The sequence below is a fragment of the Xenopus tropicalis genome, chromosome 7, assembly GCF_000004195.4.
Source record: "Xenopus tropicalis strain Nigerian chromosome 7, UCB_Xtro_10.0, whole genome shotgun sequence".
NCBI lineage: Eukaryota > Metazoa > Chordata > Amphibia > Anura > Pipidae > Xenopus > Xenopus tropicalis.
The window spans coordinates 123,892,042-123,911,764 of NC_030683.2; the positions used below are offsets into that span (position 1 = coordinate 123,892,042).

Here is a 19,723-nt window from a genome sequence, read left to right on the forward strand (position 1 = left end):
CTCACAATATTCTTCTTTCCCCTGCCTGCTTGGTCTGGTCACTATTAAACATGCATACTAGCCAACCAATCACAGTCCTGTCTGGCTGCTCTCTTAAAAACTAAAGGCCTTTTGAACTTGGGGCGAGACTTTAGCTGAATCCTTATTGTGTGACTTTTCTTTCCACCTTGTAATGATTCCAAATACTGAGCTGTGTAACAAATATAAGTTACAAAGATTGGAAACAGAGGCAGAAGCTGTGACAAAAGTTTCAGTCACTTTGCTATTACCCAACAGCCCCTCTGGGAATAAACTGCCCCATTGGAAAGGCTTTTCTGTATGTAATATAGTGACTGTATATGCACCTTACACTCTCACCCATGGCTAAGGTACAGAACATTAATAGCTTTAGCACTGGGGCTTGCTTGCTTATTATTTTTTTTTTTTTTCTTTTATACACACAACCACACAACAGACAAATCACATCTCTCAAAGTGTTTATGAAGCAGTTGCATGGGGGTTTGTGTGCATTACACACGGGGAGAGGCCAAACTGTGCCAGTAGGTGTATAGGCAGAACAACATGATATGTACAGGGGAACCTCTGCACAAACACTATGTTCCTTCCCAGGCATGCTGATTTGCATATGCAAAGTGACTGACACTGAGCTCAGAGTTTGTGCTCTCACTATTATAAACAGGCTGAGTATGGAAACCCCAGTCTGCTCATCTGCCCTTTGCTTTGGTCAGTGTAATGTGAGTATAAGAGAAAGTCATTTATAGAAGAATAGGATTCAGAATGTGTTTATATTAGAAAAAGCCCCAATTATCTTCTGAGCTGATATTTTGGGGGATGGGGATATGGGAATATTTGTGAGTCTGTTGTAAACAAGTTATGTCTAAATACTGAGCTAAACCTTGGTTTTATTGATATCCTGTAATAAAATGTGTATAATAGGGCAGCACTAGTTTATATGTACCTGTACCCATGATGCACCTGTGTCTCTGTGCCAATGGGATCATTTGTAGGTTCCACCTAGTTCTCTATGGAGGTTGAAGGAAAAAAAATATATACACAAAAGCATTGACCAATGAGAATGCTGATAAGATTCCCAGCACTATATCAGCCATTTTGATATTATCTTACATAGAGAGATAATTATATTATTTTTCCCGTCATTATATGGCACAGGAATCAGACATGGGGATAAAGGGACAGACTTGTTCAGTGCTGGGAAACTGTGCTTATTGCTCCCAACTCCAATTGCAGGAACAGAGAACAGGGAGCCGGATTTACTCACATCAGCTGGGATTCTCATTGGAGGATTATTTTGCATATTTATGCAGCCACTGGCTTTGTGCTGTTGTTTTGATAATTTACTACGTTCCCTAAGCTAAGCTTCCCAACAGCAGCCCAGAGCAAACTGAGCATGTGCAGGAGCCAGATCTTATAGAAGATGGTCTAACAAAGTAACAAGATGGCGGCCCCCTGTGGACAACTTTCAAAGCATAAATCATTATTTAAATTAGGCTTCTCAATCCCTGGGCTTGTGCAGTAAGTTCCGAATGTTTATATCTATGTTCAGTATACAGAATACAGCATTTCTAATGATTTTCTATTTTAGGGTTTAGTTCTCCTTTAATAGCTATTAAAAACCATGGTGGTGTTTCAAATGATTGCTTTACTAGTCGGCTCTTTGATCTATGCCATGGCAATGTTTTCCTCACCAACACAACATGGCAGATCAATGCGCCATCAGCACTCAAAGGGTCACATGTAGAAATAGAGCATCATCTATTTTATTCTACTAAAAACAGACATTTAATTAGTACAGAGGCAATGGCTGCTGGGATGAGGAAGCTATAATGATGGCCAATAACATTGGTTACCCCATCAGTGGGTTCAGCGGTGGCTTCAGAGAGGCACGACAGGTTTGAATTGATATTTATGTATGTAAGAAGGATTTGTTCTTTTTTCATGCTGACAATATCACAGAGGCTTTTAGTTGCACACCCATGGACCATCACAGAGTTGGGTACTAATGAATAGCTTGGTACGGCTGCAGGCAGAAAACATATGAAACATATTATAGATATACCTCTTCTAGTTTTTTTTATTTTTAGGAAAGGTTGAGAACAAACTTCACTGAATTAAATCTGATTGGCTGTTGTTATCTCCGCCCAGTTTTTCTAGCCTTGAACCACAGTCAACACAGCAGCAATTTAAATCACCTCACTGAAAGTCAATGAGTGACATCTGATTGGTGTTTTGTAGCTTTTTATAACCTGGAACTACTGTTACCCTAATAGGATATGCTATGGAACCAATGGCCTGATCCTGTAGATTATACAAAGTGATATCATTTCTGTCACATGACTGAAACATGTTTATTATATTCTTATATCTTACCATAGGGGGTACATTATTCACTAATAACAATTTACAGGATATTTATTTAGTGTATTATAAAGATTTACAAATGTTTATGAGGTTATTATTGAGTCTTTGAATTTTATTCCTGTATAACATTCTAATGAACCAATAAGAAGGATGAATGTGATCATTTTACCTGGCAATATCCCATTATCTTGATAGCACACAGTCTCGTTCCCATAGCACGGCATTCTTTGTGATAGATCACATGAGTTGGAATCATTAGTGAAGCAGGCTGGACAAGTCAGTCCATTGGATTTATCCATATTATCTGGTACTGTAAAAAAAATAAATAAAAAGAAAGAAAGGAATTATAATGCATCTGTCATTTTATATTTTCCTGCTGCAATGATGATGAGACTTTATGATGAAGTAAAGACCCAATAGGCTACTGTCTACATCACTGAAACTATTGCAACCACTGGAGAAGAGCATTGCATAGGGTGAATGATGGGCAAGTTCCATTATGCCGGGCAACTCCCAGTTAAGGATTATATTAGTGAGGGGACGTACGTGTTGGTGTAGCTGGAGTGCACTTGTCTGTGTAGCAGCAGGATGAGGCGAACGTCGAATTGAAAGTCGGATAACGGAAACTCCCTGTTAAATTACACAATTCTTGTGGCGCACAGTATCTTGTAACCTGGTACTCATTCCTGGATTTCCCTATGGAAACTAGAAAAACAAAAATGCCTTTGTTATTCATACAAATGTTCACATTTATCCTGCTATGGCCTAAACCTACTAATAAAGTACCTGTTTATGCCAACAAACTTAGTATTTCAGTAACTGCTTCCCGAACTGTCCGGCTAGCCGGCGAGCCCAGAGGGGGTGTGGGCCGGGTGCAGTTGCACCCCACTCCGCTAGGTACGACAATCCAGGCATGCACACCTCTGTAAACTGGCACTCCCATATCATGTTGACCATGCATTAAAGGAGATGTAAACCCTGCTGCACAGCGCTGCTCAACCAAACGTTACTCAGCTGTTGCCGGACTACAAATCCCAGAATAATGTAACATATAATGAAGGGTGAGGCATGCTGGGAGCTGTAGTCCAGCAACATCAGGGTTGTATTCTTAAAGCAATATTGCACAATAAAACTTTCCCCCATTAAAATGCAAGAAATCCCCCAATGAGAATCCCAGCTGATGTGAGTAAATCCGGCTCCCTGTTCTCTGTTCCTGCAATTGGAGTTGGGAGCAATAAGCACAGTTTCCCAGCACTGAACAAGTCTGTCCCTTTATCCCCATGTCTGATTCCTGTGCCATATAATGACGGGAAAAATGCCATCATTATCTCTATATGTAAGGTACCAGCAAGGGGCCTGACACAGTGCTGGGAATCAGCATTCTCATTGGTCACTTCTCTTGCACTTACAATCAGATTTTAGGGCAGCAGAATTCTCATTGGTCAATTTTCTCTAATTAATCTTTAATTACAGTTTTCGGACAACTCCTATAACAAAACTAGGGGGCACAGTGGGACAGCACTATGGTTAGGTTTACAGCCCATTTAAGTCTAAAATTGAAAATAATTAGAAATGCTGTATTCTGTATACTGAACATAGATATAAACATTATGAACTTACTGCACAAGCCCAGGGATTGAGAAGCCTAATTAAAGTAATGATTTATGCTTTCACAGTTGCCCAGAGGGGGCTGCCATCTTGTTACTTTGTTAGACCATCTTCTATAAGATTTGGCTCCTGCACATGCTCAGTTTGCTCTGGGCTGCTGTTGGGAGGCGGAGCTTAGGGAACGTAGTCAATTATCAAAACAGCACATCAGGTAATATCTGCCATAGAAGCTGATTAATAATAAGAATCATAAAATGCAGACTGCACTGGTTCCTGTGTTGCCATGTAATGTAATGTGGGTGTTAGAGTTTTTGCATTGTTTAATGAAACATTTCCCAGCTCTCCAGAGCCGGTGGCTGCATACTACAACACTCTGCCTTTTTATTGACTGCACCTGATATTCTGCTATTATACCTCATTGCTGTGAGTATTCACCTACATATGCTTTGTCTTGGACAAATACATCAAGTTCTAGTTATTTGTGTAAAGAATTTACCGGTGCGGCGGGGACGCCCGCCGCGCTGCCATCGGCGGGGCCGCCCGCCGCACCGCCCGTCTTGCCGGCCTGCTGCTAGTGCACGCGCCGCGCGCCTTCTTTCTATTTAAAGGCGCAGGCGCGCTGACGCATGACGTCATGACGCATGACGTCAGCGCGCAATGGCGCCAAATTTGAATTATTTAAGGGCCTTTCTTTTGCTACTCATTGCCCGTGATAGGTTTTTACTCCTGGTGCCTGTTTTGTGCTTTATGCGTCCTGTTGCTCCTGTTTTGACCCTGCCTGGCTTTGACGACTCTGATTTCTGTATCCTGATCCGTGCCTGTCCCTGACTACTGTTTCTGCCTCATCCCTCTGTTTGATTATCCGGTTTGACCCATTGCCTGCCTGACGATCCTAGTTATCTGCCCGCCTCGACCCAGCCTGTCTGACCACGTATTTGCCTACTCCTATCTGTACCGTGACCATTGGCCTTTAGACTTTCTACCGTCGTGCCCCATTGCTAGCCAGAACTCCTGCTCTGCACCTCTCGTATAAGTCCAGGTGGCATCCGAGTAGCTGAGGGCTCCTCCCAAAGCCAAAGGCGGTCACGCTACTGGTGAAGCACGAGCCGAGACCAGGGTGTTTGGCACTTGTTCTGGTATTGGGTGCCGACCGTGACATTATCACGGGCCATGGAAGACTATGGTCACGAAGCCGCTGCTGCTCCATCTGCCTCCTCCACCACTGAAGCGTTGCTGACCACCTTGCTTCAACGCCTAGAGGAACAGGAGCAGAAACAAAACTATCTCCTGCAGGGTTTCCATAATCTGACCCGTAAACTGGAGACCCCACAGCAGCGGTCCAGTTCCGGTTCTTCTCCTCCGGGAGGTTCTGCTAACTTGTGGGGTAACACCGTTAGGCCCCAAGAACCTAAGATTGCCTTCCCTGAAAAATTCTGTGGGGATCGATCCAAATTTTTTACATTTAAAGAGGCTTGTAAACTATATCTCAGTTTCTTTCCTCATTCATTCTCTACTGATGAGGAGAGAGTAAGATTTGTAATGACCCTCCTTCAAGGTGACCCTCAGATTTGGGCCCTCAGATTGTCCACCTCAGACCCAGCCCGTTCCTCCTTAGATAGTTTCTTTGACTCCATGGCGATTCTCTACGATGACCCGGATCGTGCATCCACTGCCGATGCCGCGATTCGTAGGCTTCGTCAGGGGAAACGGGATGTAGAGGTGTATTGTACTGAATTCCGTCGGTGGGCAGTAGAAACTGGCTGGAATGACATGGCCTTACGCAGCCAGTTTCGTATAGGCTTGTCTGAGTCTATCAAAGATAGTCTGGTCAACTACCCCCTATCTTCTAACCTGGATGACCTCATGTCTTTAGCCATCCAGGTAGATAGGAGACAGAGGGAAAGAAGGGGTGAGAGGAATTCCTCTCTTCGTTCTAATTTTTTCAGCTCTTCCAAAGCTGTATCTAATTTTGAATGTGCTGGGCCCTCCGTACCTTTGCCTCAGGAAGAACCCATGCAATTGGGCATTTCTCACTTATCTCCTGAGGAAAAGGCTCACAGGCGTACTCAAGGGTTGTGTATATACTGTGGGGAAAAAGGTCATTTCCTAAATCAATGTCTTAAGAGGCCGGGAAACTCCCAAGCCTAAATGGAGAAGGGGAGCTCCATTTGGGTGCAGGTGTTTTCTCTCCCCTATCTGCCTCTAGGATTTTGATTCCGGTCAAATTAACATGGCCCATGGGTTCGGTCAAGGTATCTGCTTTTGTAGACTCGGGGGCAGAGGGGAATTTTTTGGATGCTGCTTTTGCAGCCAAATTTGGTGTACCTTTACTTCCTTTAAGTGCCCCCATGAAAATCATGGCAGTAGATCAAAGACCTTTAGGATCAGGATTGGTTTCTGAGAAAACTATGTCTCTTTCTCTGAGTATAAATTCTCATTGTGAAAAGCTAGCACTATTCATCATAAAAGGTGCCACCTCTCCGCTCATTTTAGGATTGCCGTGGCTCCAAGCTCATAACCCCACAATTGACTGGGTATCTGGGAAAATTATTCAGTGGGGACCTAACTGTAGGGGTTCGTGTATTTCCCCTATAATGGCAGTCACGTCCCTGGAGGGGTTACCTGCAGCTTATAATGACTATATTGATGTATTCTCAAAGAAAGCTGCCGAGACACTACCACCTCATAGGCATTATGACTGTCCAATTGACCTAATTCCCGGCTCTACTCCCCCCAGAGGGAGAACTTATCCCCTTTCATTGCCCGAGGCCCAGGCAATGAGAGAGTATATTTCTGAGAATCTAGAAAGGGGGTTCATTAGGCCCTCAAATTCCCCTGCCGGTGCTGGATTCTTTTTTGTGGGCAAGAAGGACCGAGGTCTTCGCCCATGTATTGACTATAGGGGGCTTAACAAAATTACTATTAAGAACCGCTATCCCCTTCCACTAATCTCAGAGCTCTTTGATTGCGTTAAGGGTGCTAGCATCTATACTAAACTTGATCTTAGAGGTGCTTACAATCTCATTCGTATCAGGGAAGGGGATGAGTGGAAAACCGCTTTTAACACAAGGGATGGCCACTACGAATATTTAGTTATGCCTTTTGGTCTTTGCAACGCTCCTGCAGTGTTCCAGGAATTTGTCAATGATATTTTCCGGGACCTACTAGGGGTGTTTGTAGTAGTCTACTTGGACGACATTCTAATTTTCTCCTCTAACCTAAGTGACCATCGTAGTCATGTTAAAGAGGTGTTACGAAGATTAAGGGAGAATAATTTGTACGCAAAACTCGAAAAATGCACCTTTGAGGTTAATTCCGTTCAGTTTTTGGGGTTCCATATTTCCAGTAAGGGTCTAGAAATGGATCCAGAGAAAGTAAGAGCTGTTCTTGACTGGACGCAACCTCTTTCCTTACGTGCTACCCAACGGTTTTTAGGTTTCGCCAACTATTATCGTCAGTTCATTAAGAATTTCTCCCTGATTGTGGCCCCTATCACTGACCTTACTAAGAAGGGAGCAGATCCTAGTTTGTGGTCCTCTGAAGCTGTGCAAGCATTTAATCTTCTTAAGAAAGAATTTGTGTCTGCCCCCATTCTCCGTCATCCAGATACTGCCCTCCCCTTCATTGTTGAGGTTGATGCTTCTGAGGTTGGGGCAGGGGCGGTTCTCTCTCAAAGGCACCCTTTAACTAACAAACTGCATCCCTGTGCATTTTTCTCTAGAAAATTTTCCCCTTCTGAAGCCAACTACGATATTGGTAATAGAGAACTGTTAGCAATTAAGTGGGCCTTTGAAGAATGGCGGCACTTACTGGAGGGGGCTAAACATGCTGTGTCTGTGTTTACAGATCATAAAAATTTATTATATATTGAGTCGGCCAGACGGTTGAACCCTAGACAGGCTAGGTGGGCTCTATTCTTTTCCAGGTTTAATTTTTCTATCACTTATAGGCCTGGCTCCAAAAACACTAAAGCTGATGCACTCTCTAGGAGTTTTGAAGCTAATCCTCCTGACCCTAGGGAGTGCATACCCATTATTCCGGGTAAATTGATTGTGGCAGCTCTGGGGGTTGATCTCACCAACCTTTTGTCCACAGTTCAGTCTTCTGCCCCAATTGGGACTCCCTCCGGGAGGCTATTTGTTCCTGAAAATCTCAGAGAACAGGTGTTAAAAGAAGCTCACGATTCCAAAATGGCGGGGCACCCTGGCATTGCCAAGACCGTGTCCCTCCTGTCTCGTAGTGTTTGGTGGCCCTCTCTCACTCGTGATGTCAAAGCCTTTGTCAATTCATGTTCTGTCTGTCAAAGATCTAAGTCTTCTAAAAACCTTTCACAGGGATTGTTAAAGTCACTGCCAATCCCTGACAGACCCTGGTCCCATCTTTCGATGGATTTTATTGTAGATCTTCCTCCGTCCCAAGGGAAAACTGTAATTTGGGTGGTAGTGGATAGGTTTAGTAAAATGAGCCACTTCATTCCCCTCCCACACCTCCCTTCCGCTAAATCCTTGGCTGAGTTATTTGTGTCTAATATTTTCAAGTTGCATGGATTTCCGATTAACATTGTCTCTGATAGAGGAGTGCAATTTGTTTCTAAGTTTTGGCGAGCATTCTGTTCTCTGGTGGGGATTGAATTATCATTTTCCACCGCATATCACCCTCAGACTAATGGCCAAACTGAAAGAGTTAACCAGTCACTTGAACAATTCCTGAGGTGTTATGTGGCTAACAACCAGTCCTCTTGGGCGGAGCTATTACCCTGGGCAGAATTTGCATATAATAACGCCACTCACTCCTCTACTGGTCAGTCTCCTTTTTTCATTGTTAATGGTCTTCACCCAAAAGCATTTTCGTTTTCCGGTTTATTGTCATCTGTGCCCTCTGTTAATTCCTCGATTAGTTTGTTTGCTAAGATTTGGTCTGATGTTCATGATTCTCTTTCTAAAGCCACCGCGAGCCAAAAGAAATCTGCTGACAGATCTCGCAGGGAGGCTCCCCACTATCAAGTTGGTGATTCTGTCTGGCTATCCACAAAGAATATTAAGTTGAGAATCCCTTCTCTTAAGTTGGGGCCTAGATTCATTGGTCCTTATGCTATTACTGAGGTTATAAACCCCTCTTCTGTTCGTCTTAAGCTTCCGCAAACCTTTAAGATTTCTGATTCTTTCCATGTTTCTCTTTTAAAGCCAGCTCCTCAGGTCCGTGCATTACCGGTTCCTCCCCCAGTATTAGTTGACGGGCAGTCCGAGTTTGAGGTCCAGGAGCTTCTGGACTCTCGTTTGGTGCGTGGTCGACTCCAGTATCTAGTCAGGTGGAAGGGTTATGACTCTGAAGAGAACTCTTGGGTCTCTGTAGATGACATCAAGGCGGATCGCCTTCGGAGGCAATTTCATGCCAAGTTTCCTGAGAAACCTGGGGGTCCTGGGGCCCCCCCTAGAGAGGGGGGTAATGTAAAGAATTTACCGGTGCGGCGGGGACGCCCGCCGCGCTGCCATCGGCGGGGCCGCCCGCCGCACCGCCCGTCTTGCCGGCCTGCTGCTAGTGCGCGCGCCGCGCGCCTTCTTTCTATTTAAAGGCGCAGGCGCGCTGACGCATGACGTCATGACGCATGACGTCAGCGCGCAATGGCGCCAAATTTGAATTATTTAAGGGCCTTTCTTTTGCTACTCATTGCCCGTGATAGGTTTTTACTCCTGGTGCCTGTTTTGTGCTTTATGCGTCCTGTTGCTCCTGTTTTGACCCTGCCTGGCTTTGACGACTCTGATTTCTGTATCCTGATCCGTGCCTGTCCCTGACTACTGTTTCTGCCTCATCCCTCTGTTTGATTATCCGGTTTGACCCATTGCCTGCCTGACGATCCTAGTTATCTGCCCGCCTCGACCCAGCCTGTCTGACCACGTATTTGCCTACTCCTATCTGTACCGTGACCATTGGCCTTTAGACTTTCTACCGTCGTGCCCCATTGCTAGCCAGAACTCCTGCTCTGCACCTCTCGTATAAGTCCAGGTGGCATCCGAGTAGCTGAGGGCTCCTCCCAAAGCCAAAGGCGGTCACGCTACTGGTGAAGCACGAGCCGAGACCAGGGTGTTTGGCACTTGTTCTGGTATTGGGTGCCGACCGTGACAATTTGCAAGGAACCCCTGATGGCCTATTTTTATTATTACTACCTTTGGCAGTGGAGAGGTGTAGTTTTACAACATCTCTTAAGTGCATTCTTCCCCTTTGTAAAGGCTCATCCTGTGTGTTAGAGTCACGTGTGCCTCTGCTCTTACCATCTAGCTGGATATTGGCACAATAAATATATAAATATTTATTTAATAATGGGTGCCACTTACACATTGAGAATTTCGAGACCATAAATCCACAGACTTGATTGGTTGGGCAAGCATAATAGCCACCAGAGCAGGTTTCTCCATTGAAATTCTGACAATTCATGCAGGACAGAGAATAACCTAAAAGAGATTTTGTTTTTAGAAAAAGTCCTTGAACATAAGAAGTACTGCAGGGCATTGAGGTGTTGTGTGAGAAAGAGACACAAGCAAAAGCACTCTTGAACTATACAGAAAAAGGACTAGTATATCCAAACATGTTCCTGCTGAATTGTGCTTAGTACAGGGGAATCCCTATGCTGCCATGGTTTTAAGGTATCTCTCTGTACAGGCTATGAGCAAACTTAGGGGGCTGTTCCTGCTGAATTGCGCTTAGTGCAGGGGAATCCCTATGCTGCCATAGTTTTAAGGTATCTCTCTGTACAGGCTATGAGCAAACTTAGGGGGCTGTTCCTGCTGAATTGCGCTTAGTGCAGGGGAATCCCTATGCTGCCATAGTTTTAAGGTATCTCTCTGTACAGGCTATGAGCAAACTTAGGGGGCTGTTCCTGCTGAATTGTGCTTAGTACAGGGGAATCCCTATGTGCCATAGTTTTATGGTATCTCTCTGTACAGGCTATGAGCAAACTTAGGGGCTGTTCCTGCTGAATTGTGCTTAGTACAGGGGAATCCCTATGTGCCATAGTTTTATTGTATCTCTCTGTACAGGCTATGGGCAAACTTAGGGCGCTGTTCCTGCTGAATTGTGCTTAGTACAGGGGAATCCCTATGTGCCATAGTTTTATGGTATCTCTCTGTACAGGCTATGAGCAAACTTAGGGGGCTGTTCCTGCTGAATTGTGCTTAGTACAGGGGAATCCCTATGTGCCATAGTTTTATGGTATCTCTCTGTACAGGCTATGTGCAAACTTAGGGGGCTGTTCCTGCTGAATTGTGCTTAGTACAGGGGAATCCCTATGTGCCATAGTTTTATGGTATCTCTCTGTACAGGCTATGGGCAAACTTAGGGGGCTGTTCCTGCTGAATTGTGCTTAGTACAGGGGAATCCCTATGTGCCATAGTTTTATGGTATCTCTCTGTACAGGCTATGTGCAAACTTAGGGGGCTGTTCCTGCTGAATTGTGCTTAGTACAGGGGAATCCCTATGTGCCATAGTTTTATTGTATCTCTCTGTACAGGCTATGGGCAAACTTAGGGCGCTGTTCCTGCTGAATTGTGCTTAGTACAGGGGAATCCCTATGTGCCATAATATTATAGTATTTTTCTTTGCAGGTTATGGGAAAACATGGGGTGCTATTCCTGCAAGACCTATACTTGGTGCAAATGTTAATTAAAGGAGAACTAAAGTCTAAAATAGAATATCATTAAAATGCAGTATTTTGTATACTGAACATAAACATTCTGGAAAATTACATGTGGAAAACAATCCGCCAGTAAAAATTCTACTGCACAAAAGCTTCATTACAGATGCAAGAGAACTGAGCAATGAGAATGCCAATTGGTTTAATGCAACAACTCCAACAACAAACATGGAGTCAGATTTACACAGCTGGGATTCTCATTGGAGGATTATTTTGCATATTAATATAGCTGTTGGCCCTGGGGAGCTGGGGCTCTCACACACATGCACATAATGAGCAAACTGGGGCACTAAGTATCATTTGTATGTTAGTGACACAACATGGCCACCTGCACTGGGAGCCCCTCCTGTTACTGGGGGCATAGTGCCCCTAAGGAGCATATTTTACCCAAAATTGTATTGTTTACCCCAAGCAGAGTGTGGGCTCCATTAAACTGCACTTCCAGTGGGGTAAACCATTTTCTATTGATCGCTGCTCGTTAAGAACTGACCAATCAGCAGCAGTCTGTTTATAGTCTTTCTGCACAATAGCTATATGCCTGTGCAATTGGTTACTCGCTAATTTAGTTTCCTCTGACCTGTTTGTATTGACTCGGCCTGTCCCTGACCCAGTTACTCAGTATCTCCATTCGGTAACCCCGCTCTCTGTAATTTTTGCTCCACGGTTTAAACCATGGTTACGTTTACGGCATCTCCTTACTGCGCTCCCAGCTTTCCCTCTCGCTCGCACCCGTCCTCTCTCGCTCACACCCGTCCTCTCTCGCTCACACCCGTCCTCTCTCGCTCACACCCGTCCTCTCTCGCTCTCACCCGTCCTCTCTCGCTCGCACCCGTCCTCTCTCGCTCGCACCCGTCCTCTCTCGCTCTCACCCGTCCTCTCTCGCTCACACCCGTCCTCTCTCGCTCTCACCCGTCCTCTCTCGCTCGCACCCGTCCTCTCTCGCTCGCACCCGTCCTCTCTCGCTCGCACCCGTCCTCTCTCGCTCTCACCCGTCCTCTCTCGCTCGCACCCGTCCTCTCTCGCTCTCACCCGTCCTCTCTCGCTCGCACCCGTCCTCTCTCGCTCTCACCCGTCCTCTCTCGCTCGCACCCGTCCTCTCTCGCTCGCACCCGTCCTCTCTCGCTCGCACCCGTCCTCTCTCGCTCGCACCCGTCCTCTCTCGCTCTCACCCGTCCTCTCTCGCTCGCACCCGTCCTCTCTCGCTCTCACCCGTCCTCTCTCGCTCGCACCCGTCCTCTCTCGCTCGCACCCGTCCTCTCTCGCTCTCACCCGTCCTCTCTCGCTCGCACCCGTCCTCTCTCGCTCTCACCCGTCCTCTCTCGCTCGCACCCGTCCTCTCTCGCTCTCACCCGTCCCCTCTCGCTCGCACCCGTCCTCTCTCGCTGTCATTGCTGTTTTTTTTTGCCCTGTGTCAACCCGCCACTGTGTTCCCTCCAGTAAAGATCATAACAGGTGAGGATTTTAGTCAAATATAAGTTTATAAATATAAATATATAAATCTATTCCAAAGCATACCTGTTGCTGCAAACACTGACAGAACACAGAGTATTGCAAGCAGAGATCCCATTGTAAAGTCACTGGCTGGGTCTGTAAGACTCACTGCAATACCGAGCTCTCAGCCACCTCCTATATGTGGGGCAGGGAAAGATATTGAAAATGACCCAAATGTTTACATGACAAGACTGTAGCGACTGCATATAATATACATTTTTGTAGTGACAAAGAATGAGGAAACATTTTGGAATGGAACTCTGTTGCCCTACCTAAAGGCAAACACCTGTCACTTTCCATTTAGATTTCATATCAGCACAATCAATATGAGTGATATTCTTCACAGACCAGTGGGACCGGGTTATGACAAATGTTGAAAAGAGTTAGTAACATACATAGTAAGTTAGGTTGAAAAAAAATATGTACGCCCATCAAGTTCAACCATAATGCCTATATATAACCTGCCTAACTACTAGTTGACCCAGAGGAAGGCAAAAACCCCATCTGAAGCCTCTCTAATTTGCCCCAGAGGGGAAAACAATTCCTTCCTGACTCCAAGATGGCAATCAGACCAGTCCCTGGATCATTAGTGGATCCCTACAGATCCCTAGATCTCCCAGCAGAAAAATGTCATATCTTTTCATGGAAAAATACTTTTAATTTGTATTTATATTTAAAGGGGATGTAAACCCAACCATAACACTGCCCCACAGCGCCCCCTAGTTTTGCTATAGAAGTTGTCAAAAAAACACAATTATAGATGCAAGGAAATTCCCCAATGAGAATTCTACTGAGCAACAATGTGAGTGTAAGTGCAAGAGAAGTGACCAATGAGAATGCTGATTCCCAGCACTGTGTCAGGCCCCTTGCTGGTACCTTACATATAGAGATAATGATGGCATTTTTCCCGTCATTATATGGCACAGGAATCAGACATGGGGATAAAGGGACAGACTTGTTCAGTGCTGGGAAACTGTGCTTATTGCTCCCAACTCCAATTGCAGGAACAGTCAAAAGAATTGTCACACATCAAACATATTGCCATGCTTATTGTAACGTATTTATTTCTCTCTCTATATGGTTAATCCAACTTAACAATAATTAATAATATTAATTAACATAGAAAACTATAAAATAGAATATTTTAAAAAATGCATTGCTGCTAAAGTTCCAGATCCAGATATCAATGTAAAAGCCCTGTTATAGGGGCTCAGGGGCTGCAAACAAGGGAACAAGCCCTTTGGAATTTTATTGCGGAAGTGCAACGTTTCGGGGCAAAATGACCCCTTTATCAAGCATACAAACCGGTGAAAGCATAAAGAATTTATACACATTCAGTAACCACATGCCCATAGTTAATTGCTAAATTGAATAAATACTTCATCAAGCACAGTTGTGTTAAGTTACAATAAAACAGTATAAAACAAAATACATTAATACATCAAAATAAAGTGCATATTACACATAATATATACAACAAAAATGCATTAATATATCAATAAAGTGTATTCATGTATCAATAAAGTGCATCATATATATCAAACCACAATGTGATAAAAATTATGGGGCACATTTACTAATCCACGAACGTCCGAAAAGCGTCCGAATGCGTTTTTTTCGTAATGATCGGTATTTTGCGACTTTTGCGCGAATTGTAGCAAATGTTTCGTGCGAAAGTTGTAATGGCTATGAAAAAGTCGCGACAATTCACGAAAGTCATAATGGCTATGAAAAAGTCGCGACAGTTCACGAAAGTCATAATGGCTATGAAAAAGTCGCGACAATTCGCGCAAGTCGTAATGGCTACGAAAAAGTCGCCATGGCGACGAAAAAAATCACAAAAAATACGAAAAAGTCGCAAAATGTTCGTTTCCAATCCGATTTTTTCCCATTCGGGATTCGGATTCGTGGATTAGTAAATCAGCCCCTATGTGTACAGAAATATGAACACTTTTCATCTCTGTTCCAAGTCCAATCATATAACCAAGTGGTAACAATGGATCGCAGGAAAAAACCAACAGGATACTGAAACATAAAGTGATACTTGTTAAATTAAAACGTTACATACTGAACCTAAGGTAAAAACATTCCTAATTACTTGCAAAAAAAGATATCTTACCCTAACATGAAGGAAAAGGGGTATCTATCCCTGATGCGCACTCAGGAAATTACTTATCTGTAATAAAAACATAAGTAAATAAACAATTGTATCTATAAAAAACAAGACATGTTCAAATCATCGTTTAACCCTTTCAGGATGGCGGGATTGTAAAAGCCAGATCCAATAACACTCTCTCTCTGAGATAATAGCCTCTTCTTTTCTTGGCCCTGTTTTGGATTTATTTTTTCTAAAATCTGCCACCTAACTTGCGCCACCTGATGGCCATGTGCAAAAATATGTTTGGCAGGCAGGGTCTCCCTTTTCTTTTCAGTCTCCTTACTTTTTCCATTTTTCGTAACTCTCAGGGGGGATTGAGATTGGGGTTGATAATTCCGTATAGTAGATTTAAGCTCATTGAGCCTTACCTTAATGGGCCTGGTAGTCTGACCAACATAGGCCAACCCGCACGGGCACTTGACACTGTATACAACGTCCTTACTATCACAAGTAAAGAAGCCCCTCACTTCGTGCCTAGTGCCATGTTGCGGGTGTGTAACAGCAGAACCAGGGATAATGCCATTACAGTGACTACAATTCCTGCATGGATAGGTACCTTTTGTGGTAGTGCCCACCATCAACTGCCTGGAATCTGATCTTCGTTTTATCAATTCCCCAATGTTTCTCCCCCTCCTATAGGAAAAAACGGGTGGTGATTTAAATAAATGGCCAAACTTAGGGTCAGTTGCAAGTATACCCCAATGTTTTAAAATGATATTCCTTCGTGCCTTAGCATTAATATCATATGATGTAATAAAGGGGATACACTTAAAGGAGAAGGAAAGGCTAATAAAGAGTTAATCTCAAGCTGCAGGCATACCTTCAGTTCTCTCAATAGTGCCCTTAAGTCTCCCCATATTTCTCCCGTTCAGATGATCAGAAGCCAAACAGGAAAAAAAAAACGCTGAGCAGGATAGAGAAGATTCCCATAATGCATCGCTCCTTCCCAGACTTGGCGACTTGTTACTGTAGGCGGTGCATGCGCACACAGCAGGAGCATCTGGTTGCCATGGCGACGCAGCGACGGTGAACTCTGTGACATGCAGGTGGGGGGAGCGGGGGGCAGGAGCAGGAAGCGACGGAGGGTTTGTGGCAGGAGCGGGGAGTGGGGGGGTTTGTGGCAGGAGTGGGGAGCGGCAGGGAAGGGGGGTGGGTGAGTATGTCTCTTCCTTGTATGGCAGATATGAGTAGGTGCCGAGCCGCCAAGCTGCGAGCGGCGGCGGTGTGGGGGGGGGGGGGGTGCTGCCGGCAGAGGATGATCTGTGACATGCTGTGGGTGGTTTGTGGCAGGTGAGCGGTGAACGGAGCGGAGGACACTCTGACATGCTGTGGGGTGGGGGGGGACACTCTGTGACATGCTGGACAAGATGGCGGCGCCATTCACTGAAACAAGTATGTAGGTTCTAGTATGTGTATCTCTGTAAATCTTTCATTAGGCAAGCCAGGAATATAGCGTTTTTACACAGCAATAGTAGTACTATTTAATAGTGTGCTTCATAGGTTTTGACTTTCCTTCTACTTTAACTCTTTCTGTTGCTTTATGTTTTGTTTTTAAAGCCTCCTTTCCTGGGATCAAGCCAACCTCCCTTTTAGCCTCCATTAGTTCTGTTTGACAGTACCCCTTTTCCACAAATTTTTGAACCATCTTTAAAGATTCATCCTCAAATAAATCAGTGGTCGACGCAATGCGTTTAATGTGCATTAATTGACTCTTAGGGAGCCCCCTAAATAGCCCTTGTGGATGAAATTAACAAATTATTTTTATCTGCTGGTTTCCTATATACTGAGGTAACAAAATTGGAACCCACAACTTTCACCATAACGTCCAAGAAATGTATCTCTGAAGAACCTACCTCTAGGGTAAATTTAATAGTAGAATGGATATTGTTCAAATAACATAAGAATTAATTTAATAAATCCATGGTGCCTGTCTGAAGAAGAAAAGTATCATCTATATAAGATTTTGGGGTGATACAAAGCTTGCCCTAATAACAGCGCCCACAAAATGGCAGCTGCCTGCTGGCTGTGATTGTATATTCCCAAGACTGAAGGAAACAAGATTTAAATCATTTAAACAAATACAATAGAAAAGAAATTGGAATGATTTCTTAGGGTGACAGGTCCCCTTTAAGAGAACGGATAAACTTATACATGTCTATAGCAAATGGAAAGGGTTCAGAAATGCATGTAGGAACTAAATTCAGCCCCTTGTCTAATACTGAAAGTTCATCTTTTGAAAGTTCATATGAAGATAAGTTTATAGTAGATTGTAAGCTCTTTTGGGCAGGGCTCTCTTCCCCTCCTGTATCGGTTACTGATTGCTTTATATGTTACTCTGTATGCCCAATGTATGTAACCCACTTATTGTACAGCGCTGCGGGGTATGTTGGCACTTTATAAATAAATGTTAATAATAATAATAATCGTTGTTACCTGCGGTACTGGTGTGTTCCCCGGCTGCCCGCCGCTATTGTTGGTAGTTTTCCTACCCCGGCCTCTTCGTGTCTTGCGTTCCCTCTGCGTTTTCCTGCTACTAAACAAGATACCGCGGAGCTTTGTGGGGAGGTGGGTGAATCCTGCTCCGGCTAAGATGAACGCAATAAGGATTTCTCCGAGAGTTTCAGCCGAAGTATTTCTTGCTGTGATGTTTCAAGTGGCTGTTCTAGTTCAGGCAGGGTACTACCGATGTTAGCGCCAAGTACAGACTTGTACTCTTCCTCCCTGGAATGTATTTGCTGCTTTAGCTCTTTAGTCTTATGCTGTAGCCGCTGCATAGTTAGTGCAATTAAGTCCAAGCTGCAGCGATTCAAAATACATCGCCACTTTAACGCGAACTCCTGCTCCTTAAACAATGCGGGTTGCAGCATAATCCTAAACCCGCGTAGTATTATCCTCTGAGCCTTCGCGTACTCGGCCAGGGCAGACGCATGTAGGGCCCATGCTATGTTCCGTCATTTTAGGCTGATGCCACACGTGGTGTTTTTACGCTGTGTATTTTCTAATTTTCTCGGCGGCTGAAAAACGCCCGATATCATCATCCATAGAAATAACTTGAAAAGACTCGAAGCAAACCACACAATGCGGAAATACGCTAGAAAACGCCTTAGCACGGATTTTTCAAGCGTTGGCTGAAATATGCCATTATTTTCACAGCAAGCTATTCCTATGTATACACAGAGGCAGCTGCCAGACCTAGCAGAAATACGCAGCGTTTTTTACTATTTCGCACTATTAGCACCATGGGAAACGGGATTTGCTACGTCACCAGTACTAGGCTGAAAAACGCCATGTGTGGCTTGTGCGGCATTTTTAGGCTGAGAAAATATGCAGCGTAAAAACGCCACGTGTGGCATCAGCCTTAGCTGTTCCAGTTTACGGAGAATATCAACATCAGTAGGTGCGGAAGCTGCTGGCAGGTCCTGTGCCGCATGTAAGATTCACCTCCTTTCAGTCTCCGTAAACCCAAATGTTTCTGCTTTCCGATCCATAATAGCAGCTATGTCCGCAAAAGATATGATAGGGAGGCACTATCAATGGGGTGCTGGGTAGGTCACACAACAGAGACCCTTTCCGCACGCCCAGGCTCTCCAAAATAATTGAACGCCCGGTGCACCCTCCTAAATCCAATGTAGCAACAAAAGCAAATGGCACTCAGGGGCTGCAATCAAGGGAACAAGCCCTGTTATACCCCCAGTTGGCCAGCAGGTGGCACCAAGTGCACTGCCTCTTATGGCCTGATAAGATCTTCAGACATCCTGACTCCACTGATATAGGCCAGGTGGGCCACCCAAACCTTACTAGGGTAGATAGAGAGGCAGAAGGTAATAACTAGCTCAATCTAGGAAGAGAGCTAGACAGGTTACCTAGTAAGGACAGCTCGGGTCCCCATGATAAGGTGACCAGATAATGAGTGATATCCGGGGAAAGGGAAAAGCATGGCGGCGCGATTTGCACTGCAAATTTGTAGACCATTCCCACTTTGGAAGACACGCCTCCAATAAACCACACCCCATTTCCCAGATACACCCTGAATATATATATATATACAGGTATAGGACCCATTATCCAGAATGCTTGGGACCAAGGGTATTCCGGATAAGGGGTCTTTCCGTAATTTGGATCTCAATACCTTAAGTCTACTAAAAAATCAATAAAACATTGATTAAACCCAATAGGATTGTTTTGCATCCAATAAGGATTATTTATATCTTAGTTGGGATCAAGTACAGGTACTGTTTTATTATTACAGAGAAAAGGGAATCATTTAACCATTAAATAAACCCAATAGGGCTGTTCTGCCCCAATAAGGGGTAATTATATCTTAGTTGGGATCAAGTACAGGTACTGTTTTATTATTACAGAGAAAAGGGAATCATTTAACCATGAAATAAACCCAATAG

At 44.4% G+C, this 19,723-nt stretch overlaps 1 protein-coding gene across 3 annotated transcripts; it reads right to left on the bottom strand.

The window, feature by feature from the left end:
• Positions 1-1,548: 1,548 nt before the first annotated feature.
• On the bottom strand, positions 1,549-17,904 carry LOC105945897 (phospholipase A2 inhibitor and Ly6/PLAUR domain-containing protein-like). Of its 3 annotated transcripts, XM_031906672.1 has the most exons (8): positions 17,757-17,904; positions 15,285-15,341; positions 13,190-13,300; positions 10,320-10,436; positions 2,926-3,084; positions 2,549-2,689; positions 1,819-2,038; positions 1,549-1,769 (listed from the first exon to the last, which is right to left on the bottom strand). In XM_031906672.1, exons 3-8 carry the CDS (start codon positions 13,239-13,241, stop codon positions 1,742-1,744), a joined length of 717 nt encoding a protein of 238 aa, XP_031762532.1. In that variant the 5' UTR covers positions 13,242-13,300; positions 15,285-15,341; positions 17,757-17,904; the 3' UTR covers positions 1,549-1,741. The 3 variants fall into 3 exon arrangements, with proteins under 3 accessions (XP_031762532.1, XP_031762530.1, XP_031762531.1); XM_031906670.1 differs by having other exon boundaries at positions 1,549-2,038; XM_031906671.1 differs by lacking the exon at positions 15,285-15,341 and having other exon boundaries at positions 1,549-2,038.
• Between the last annotated feature and the right edge of the window lie 1,819 nt (positions 17,905-19,723).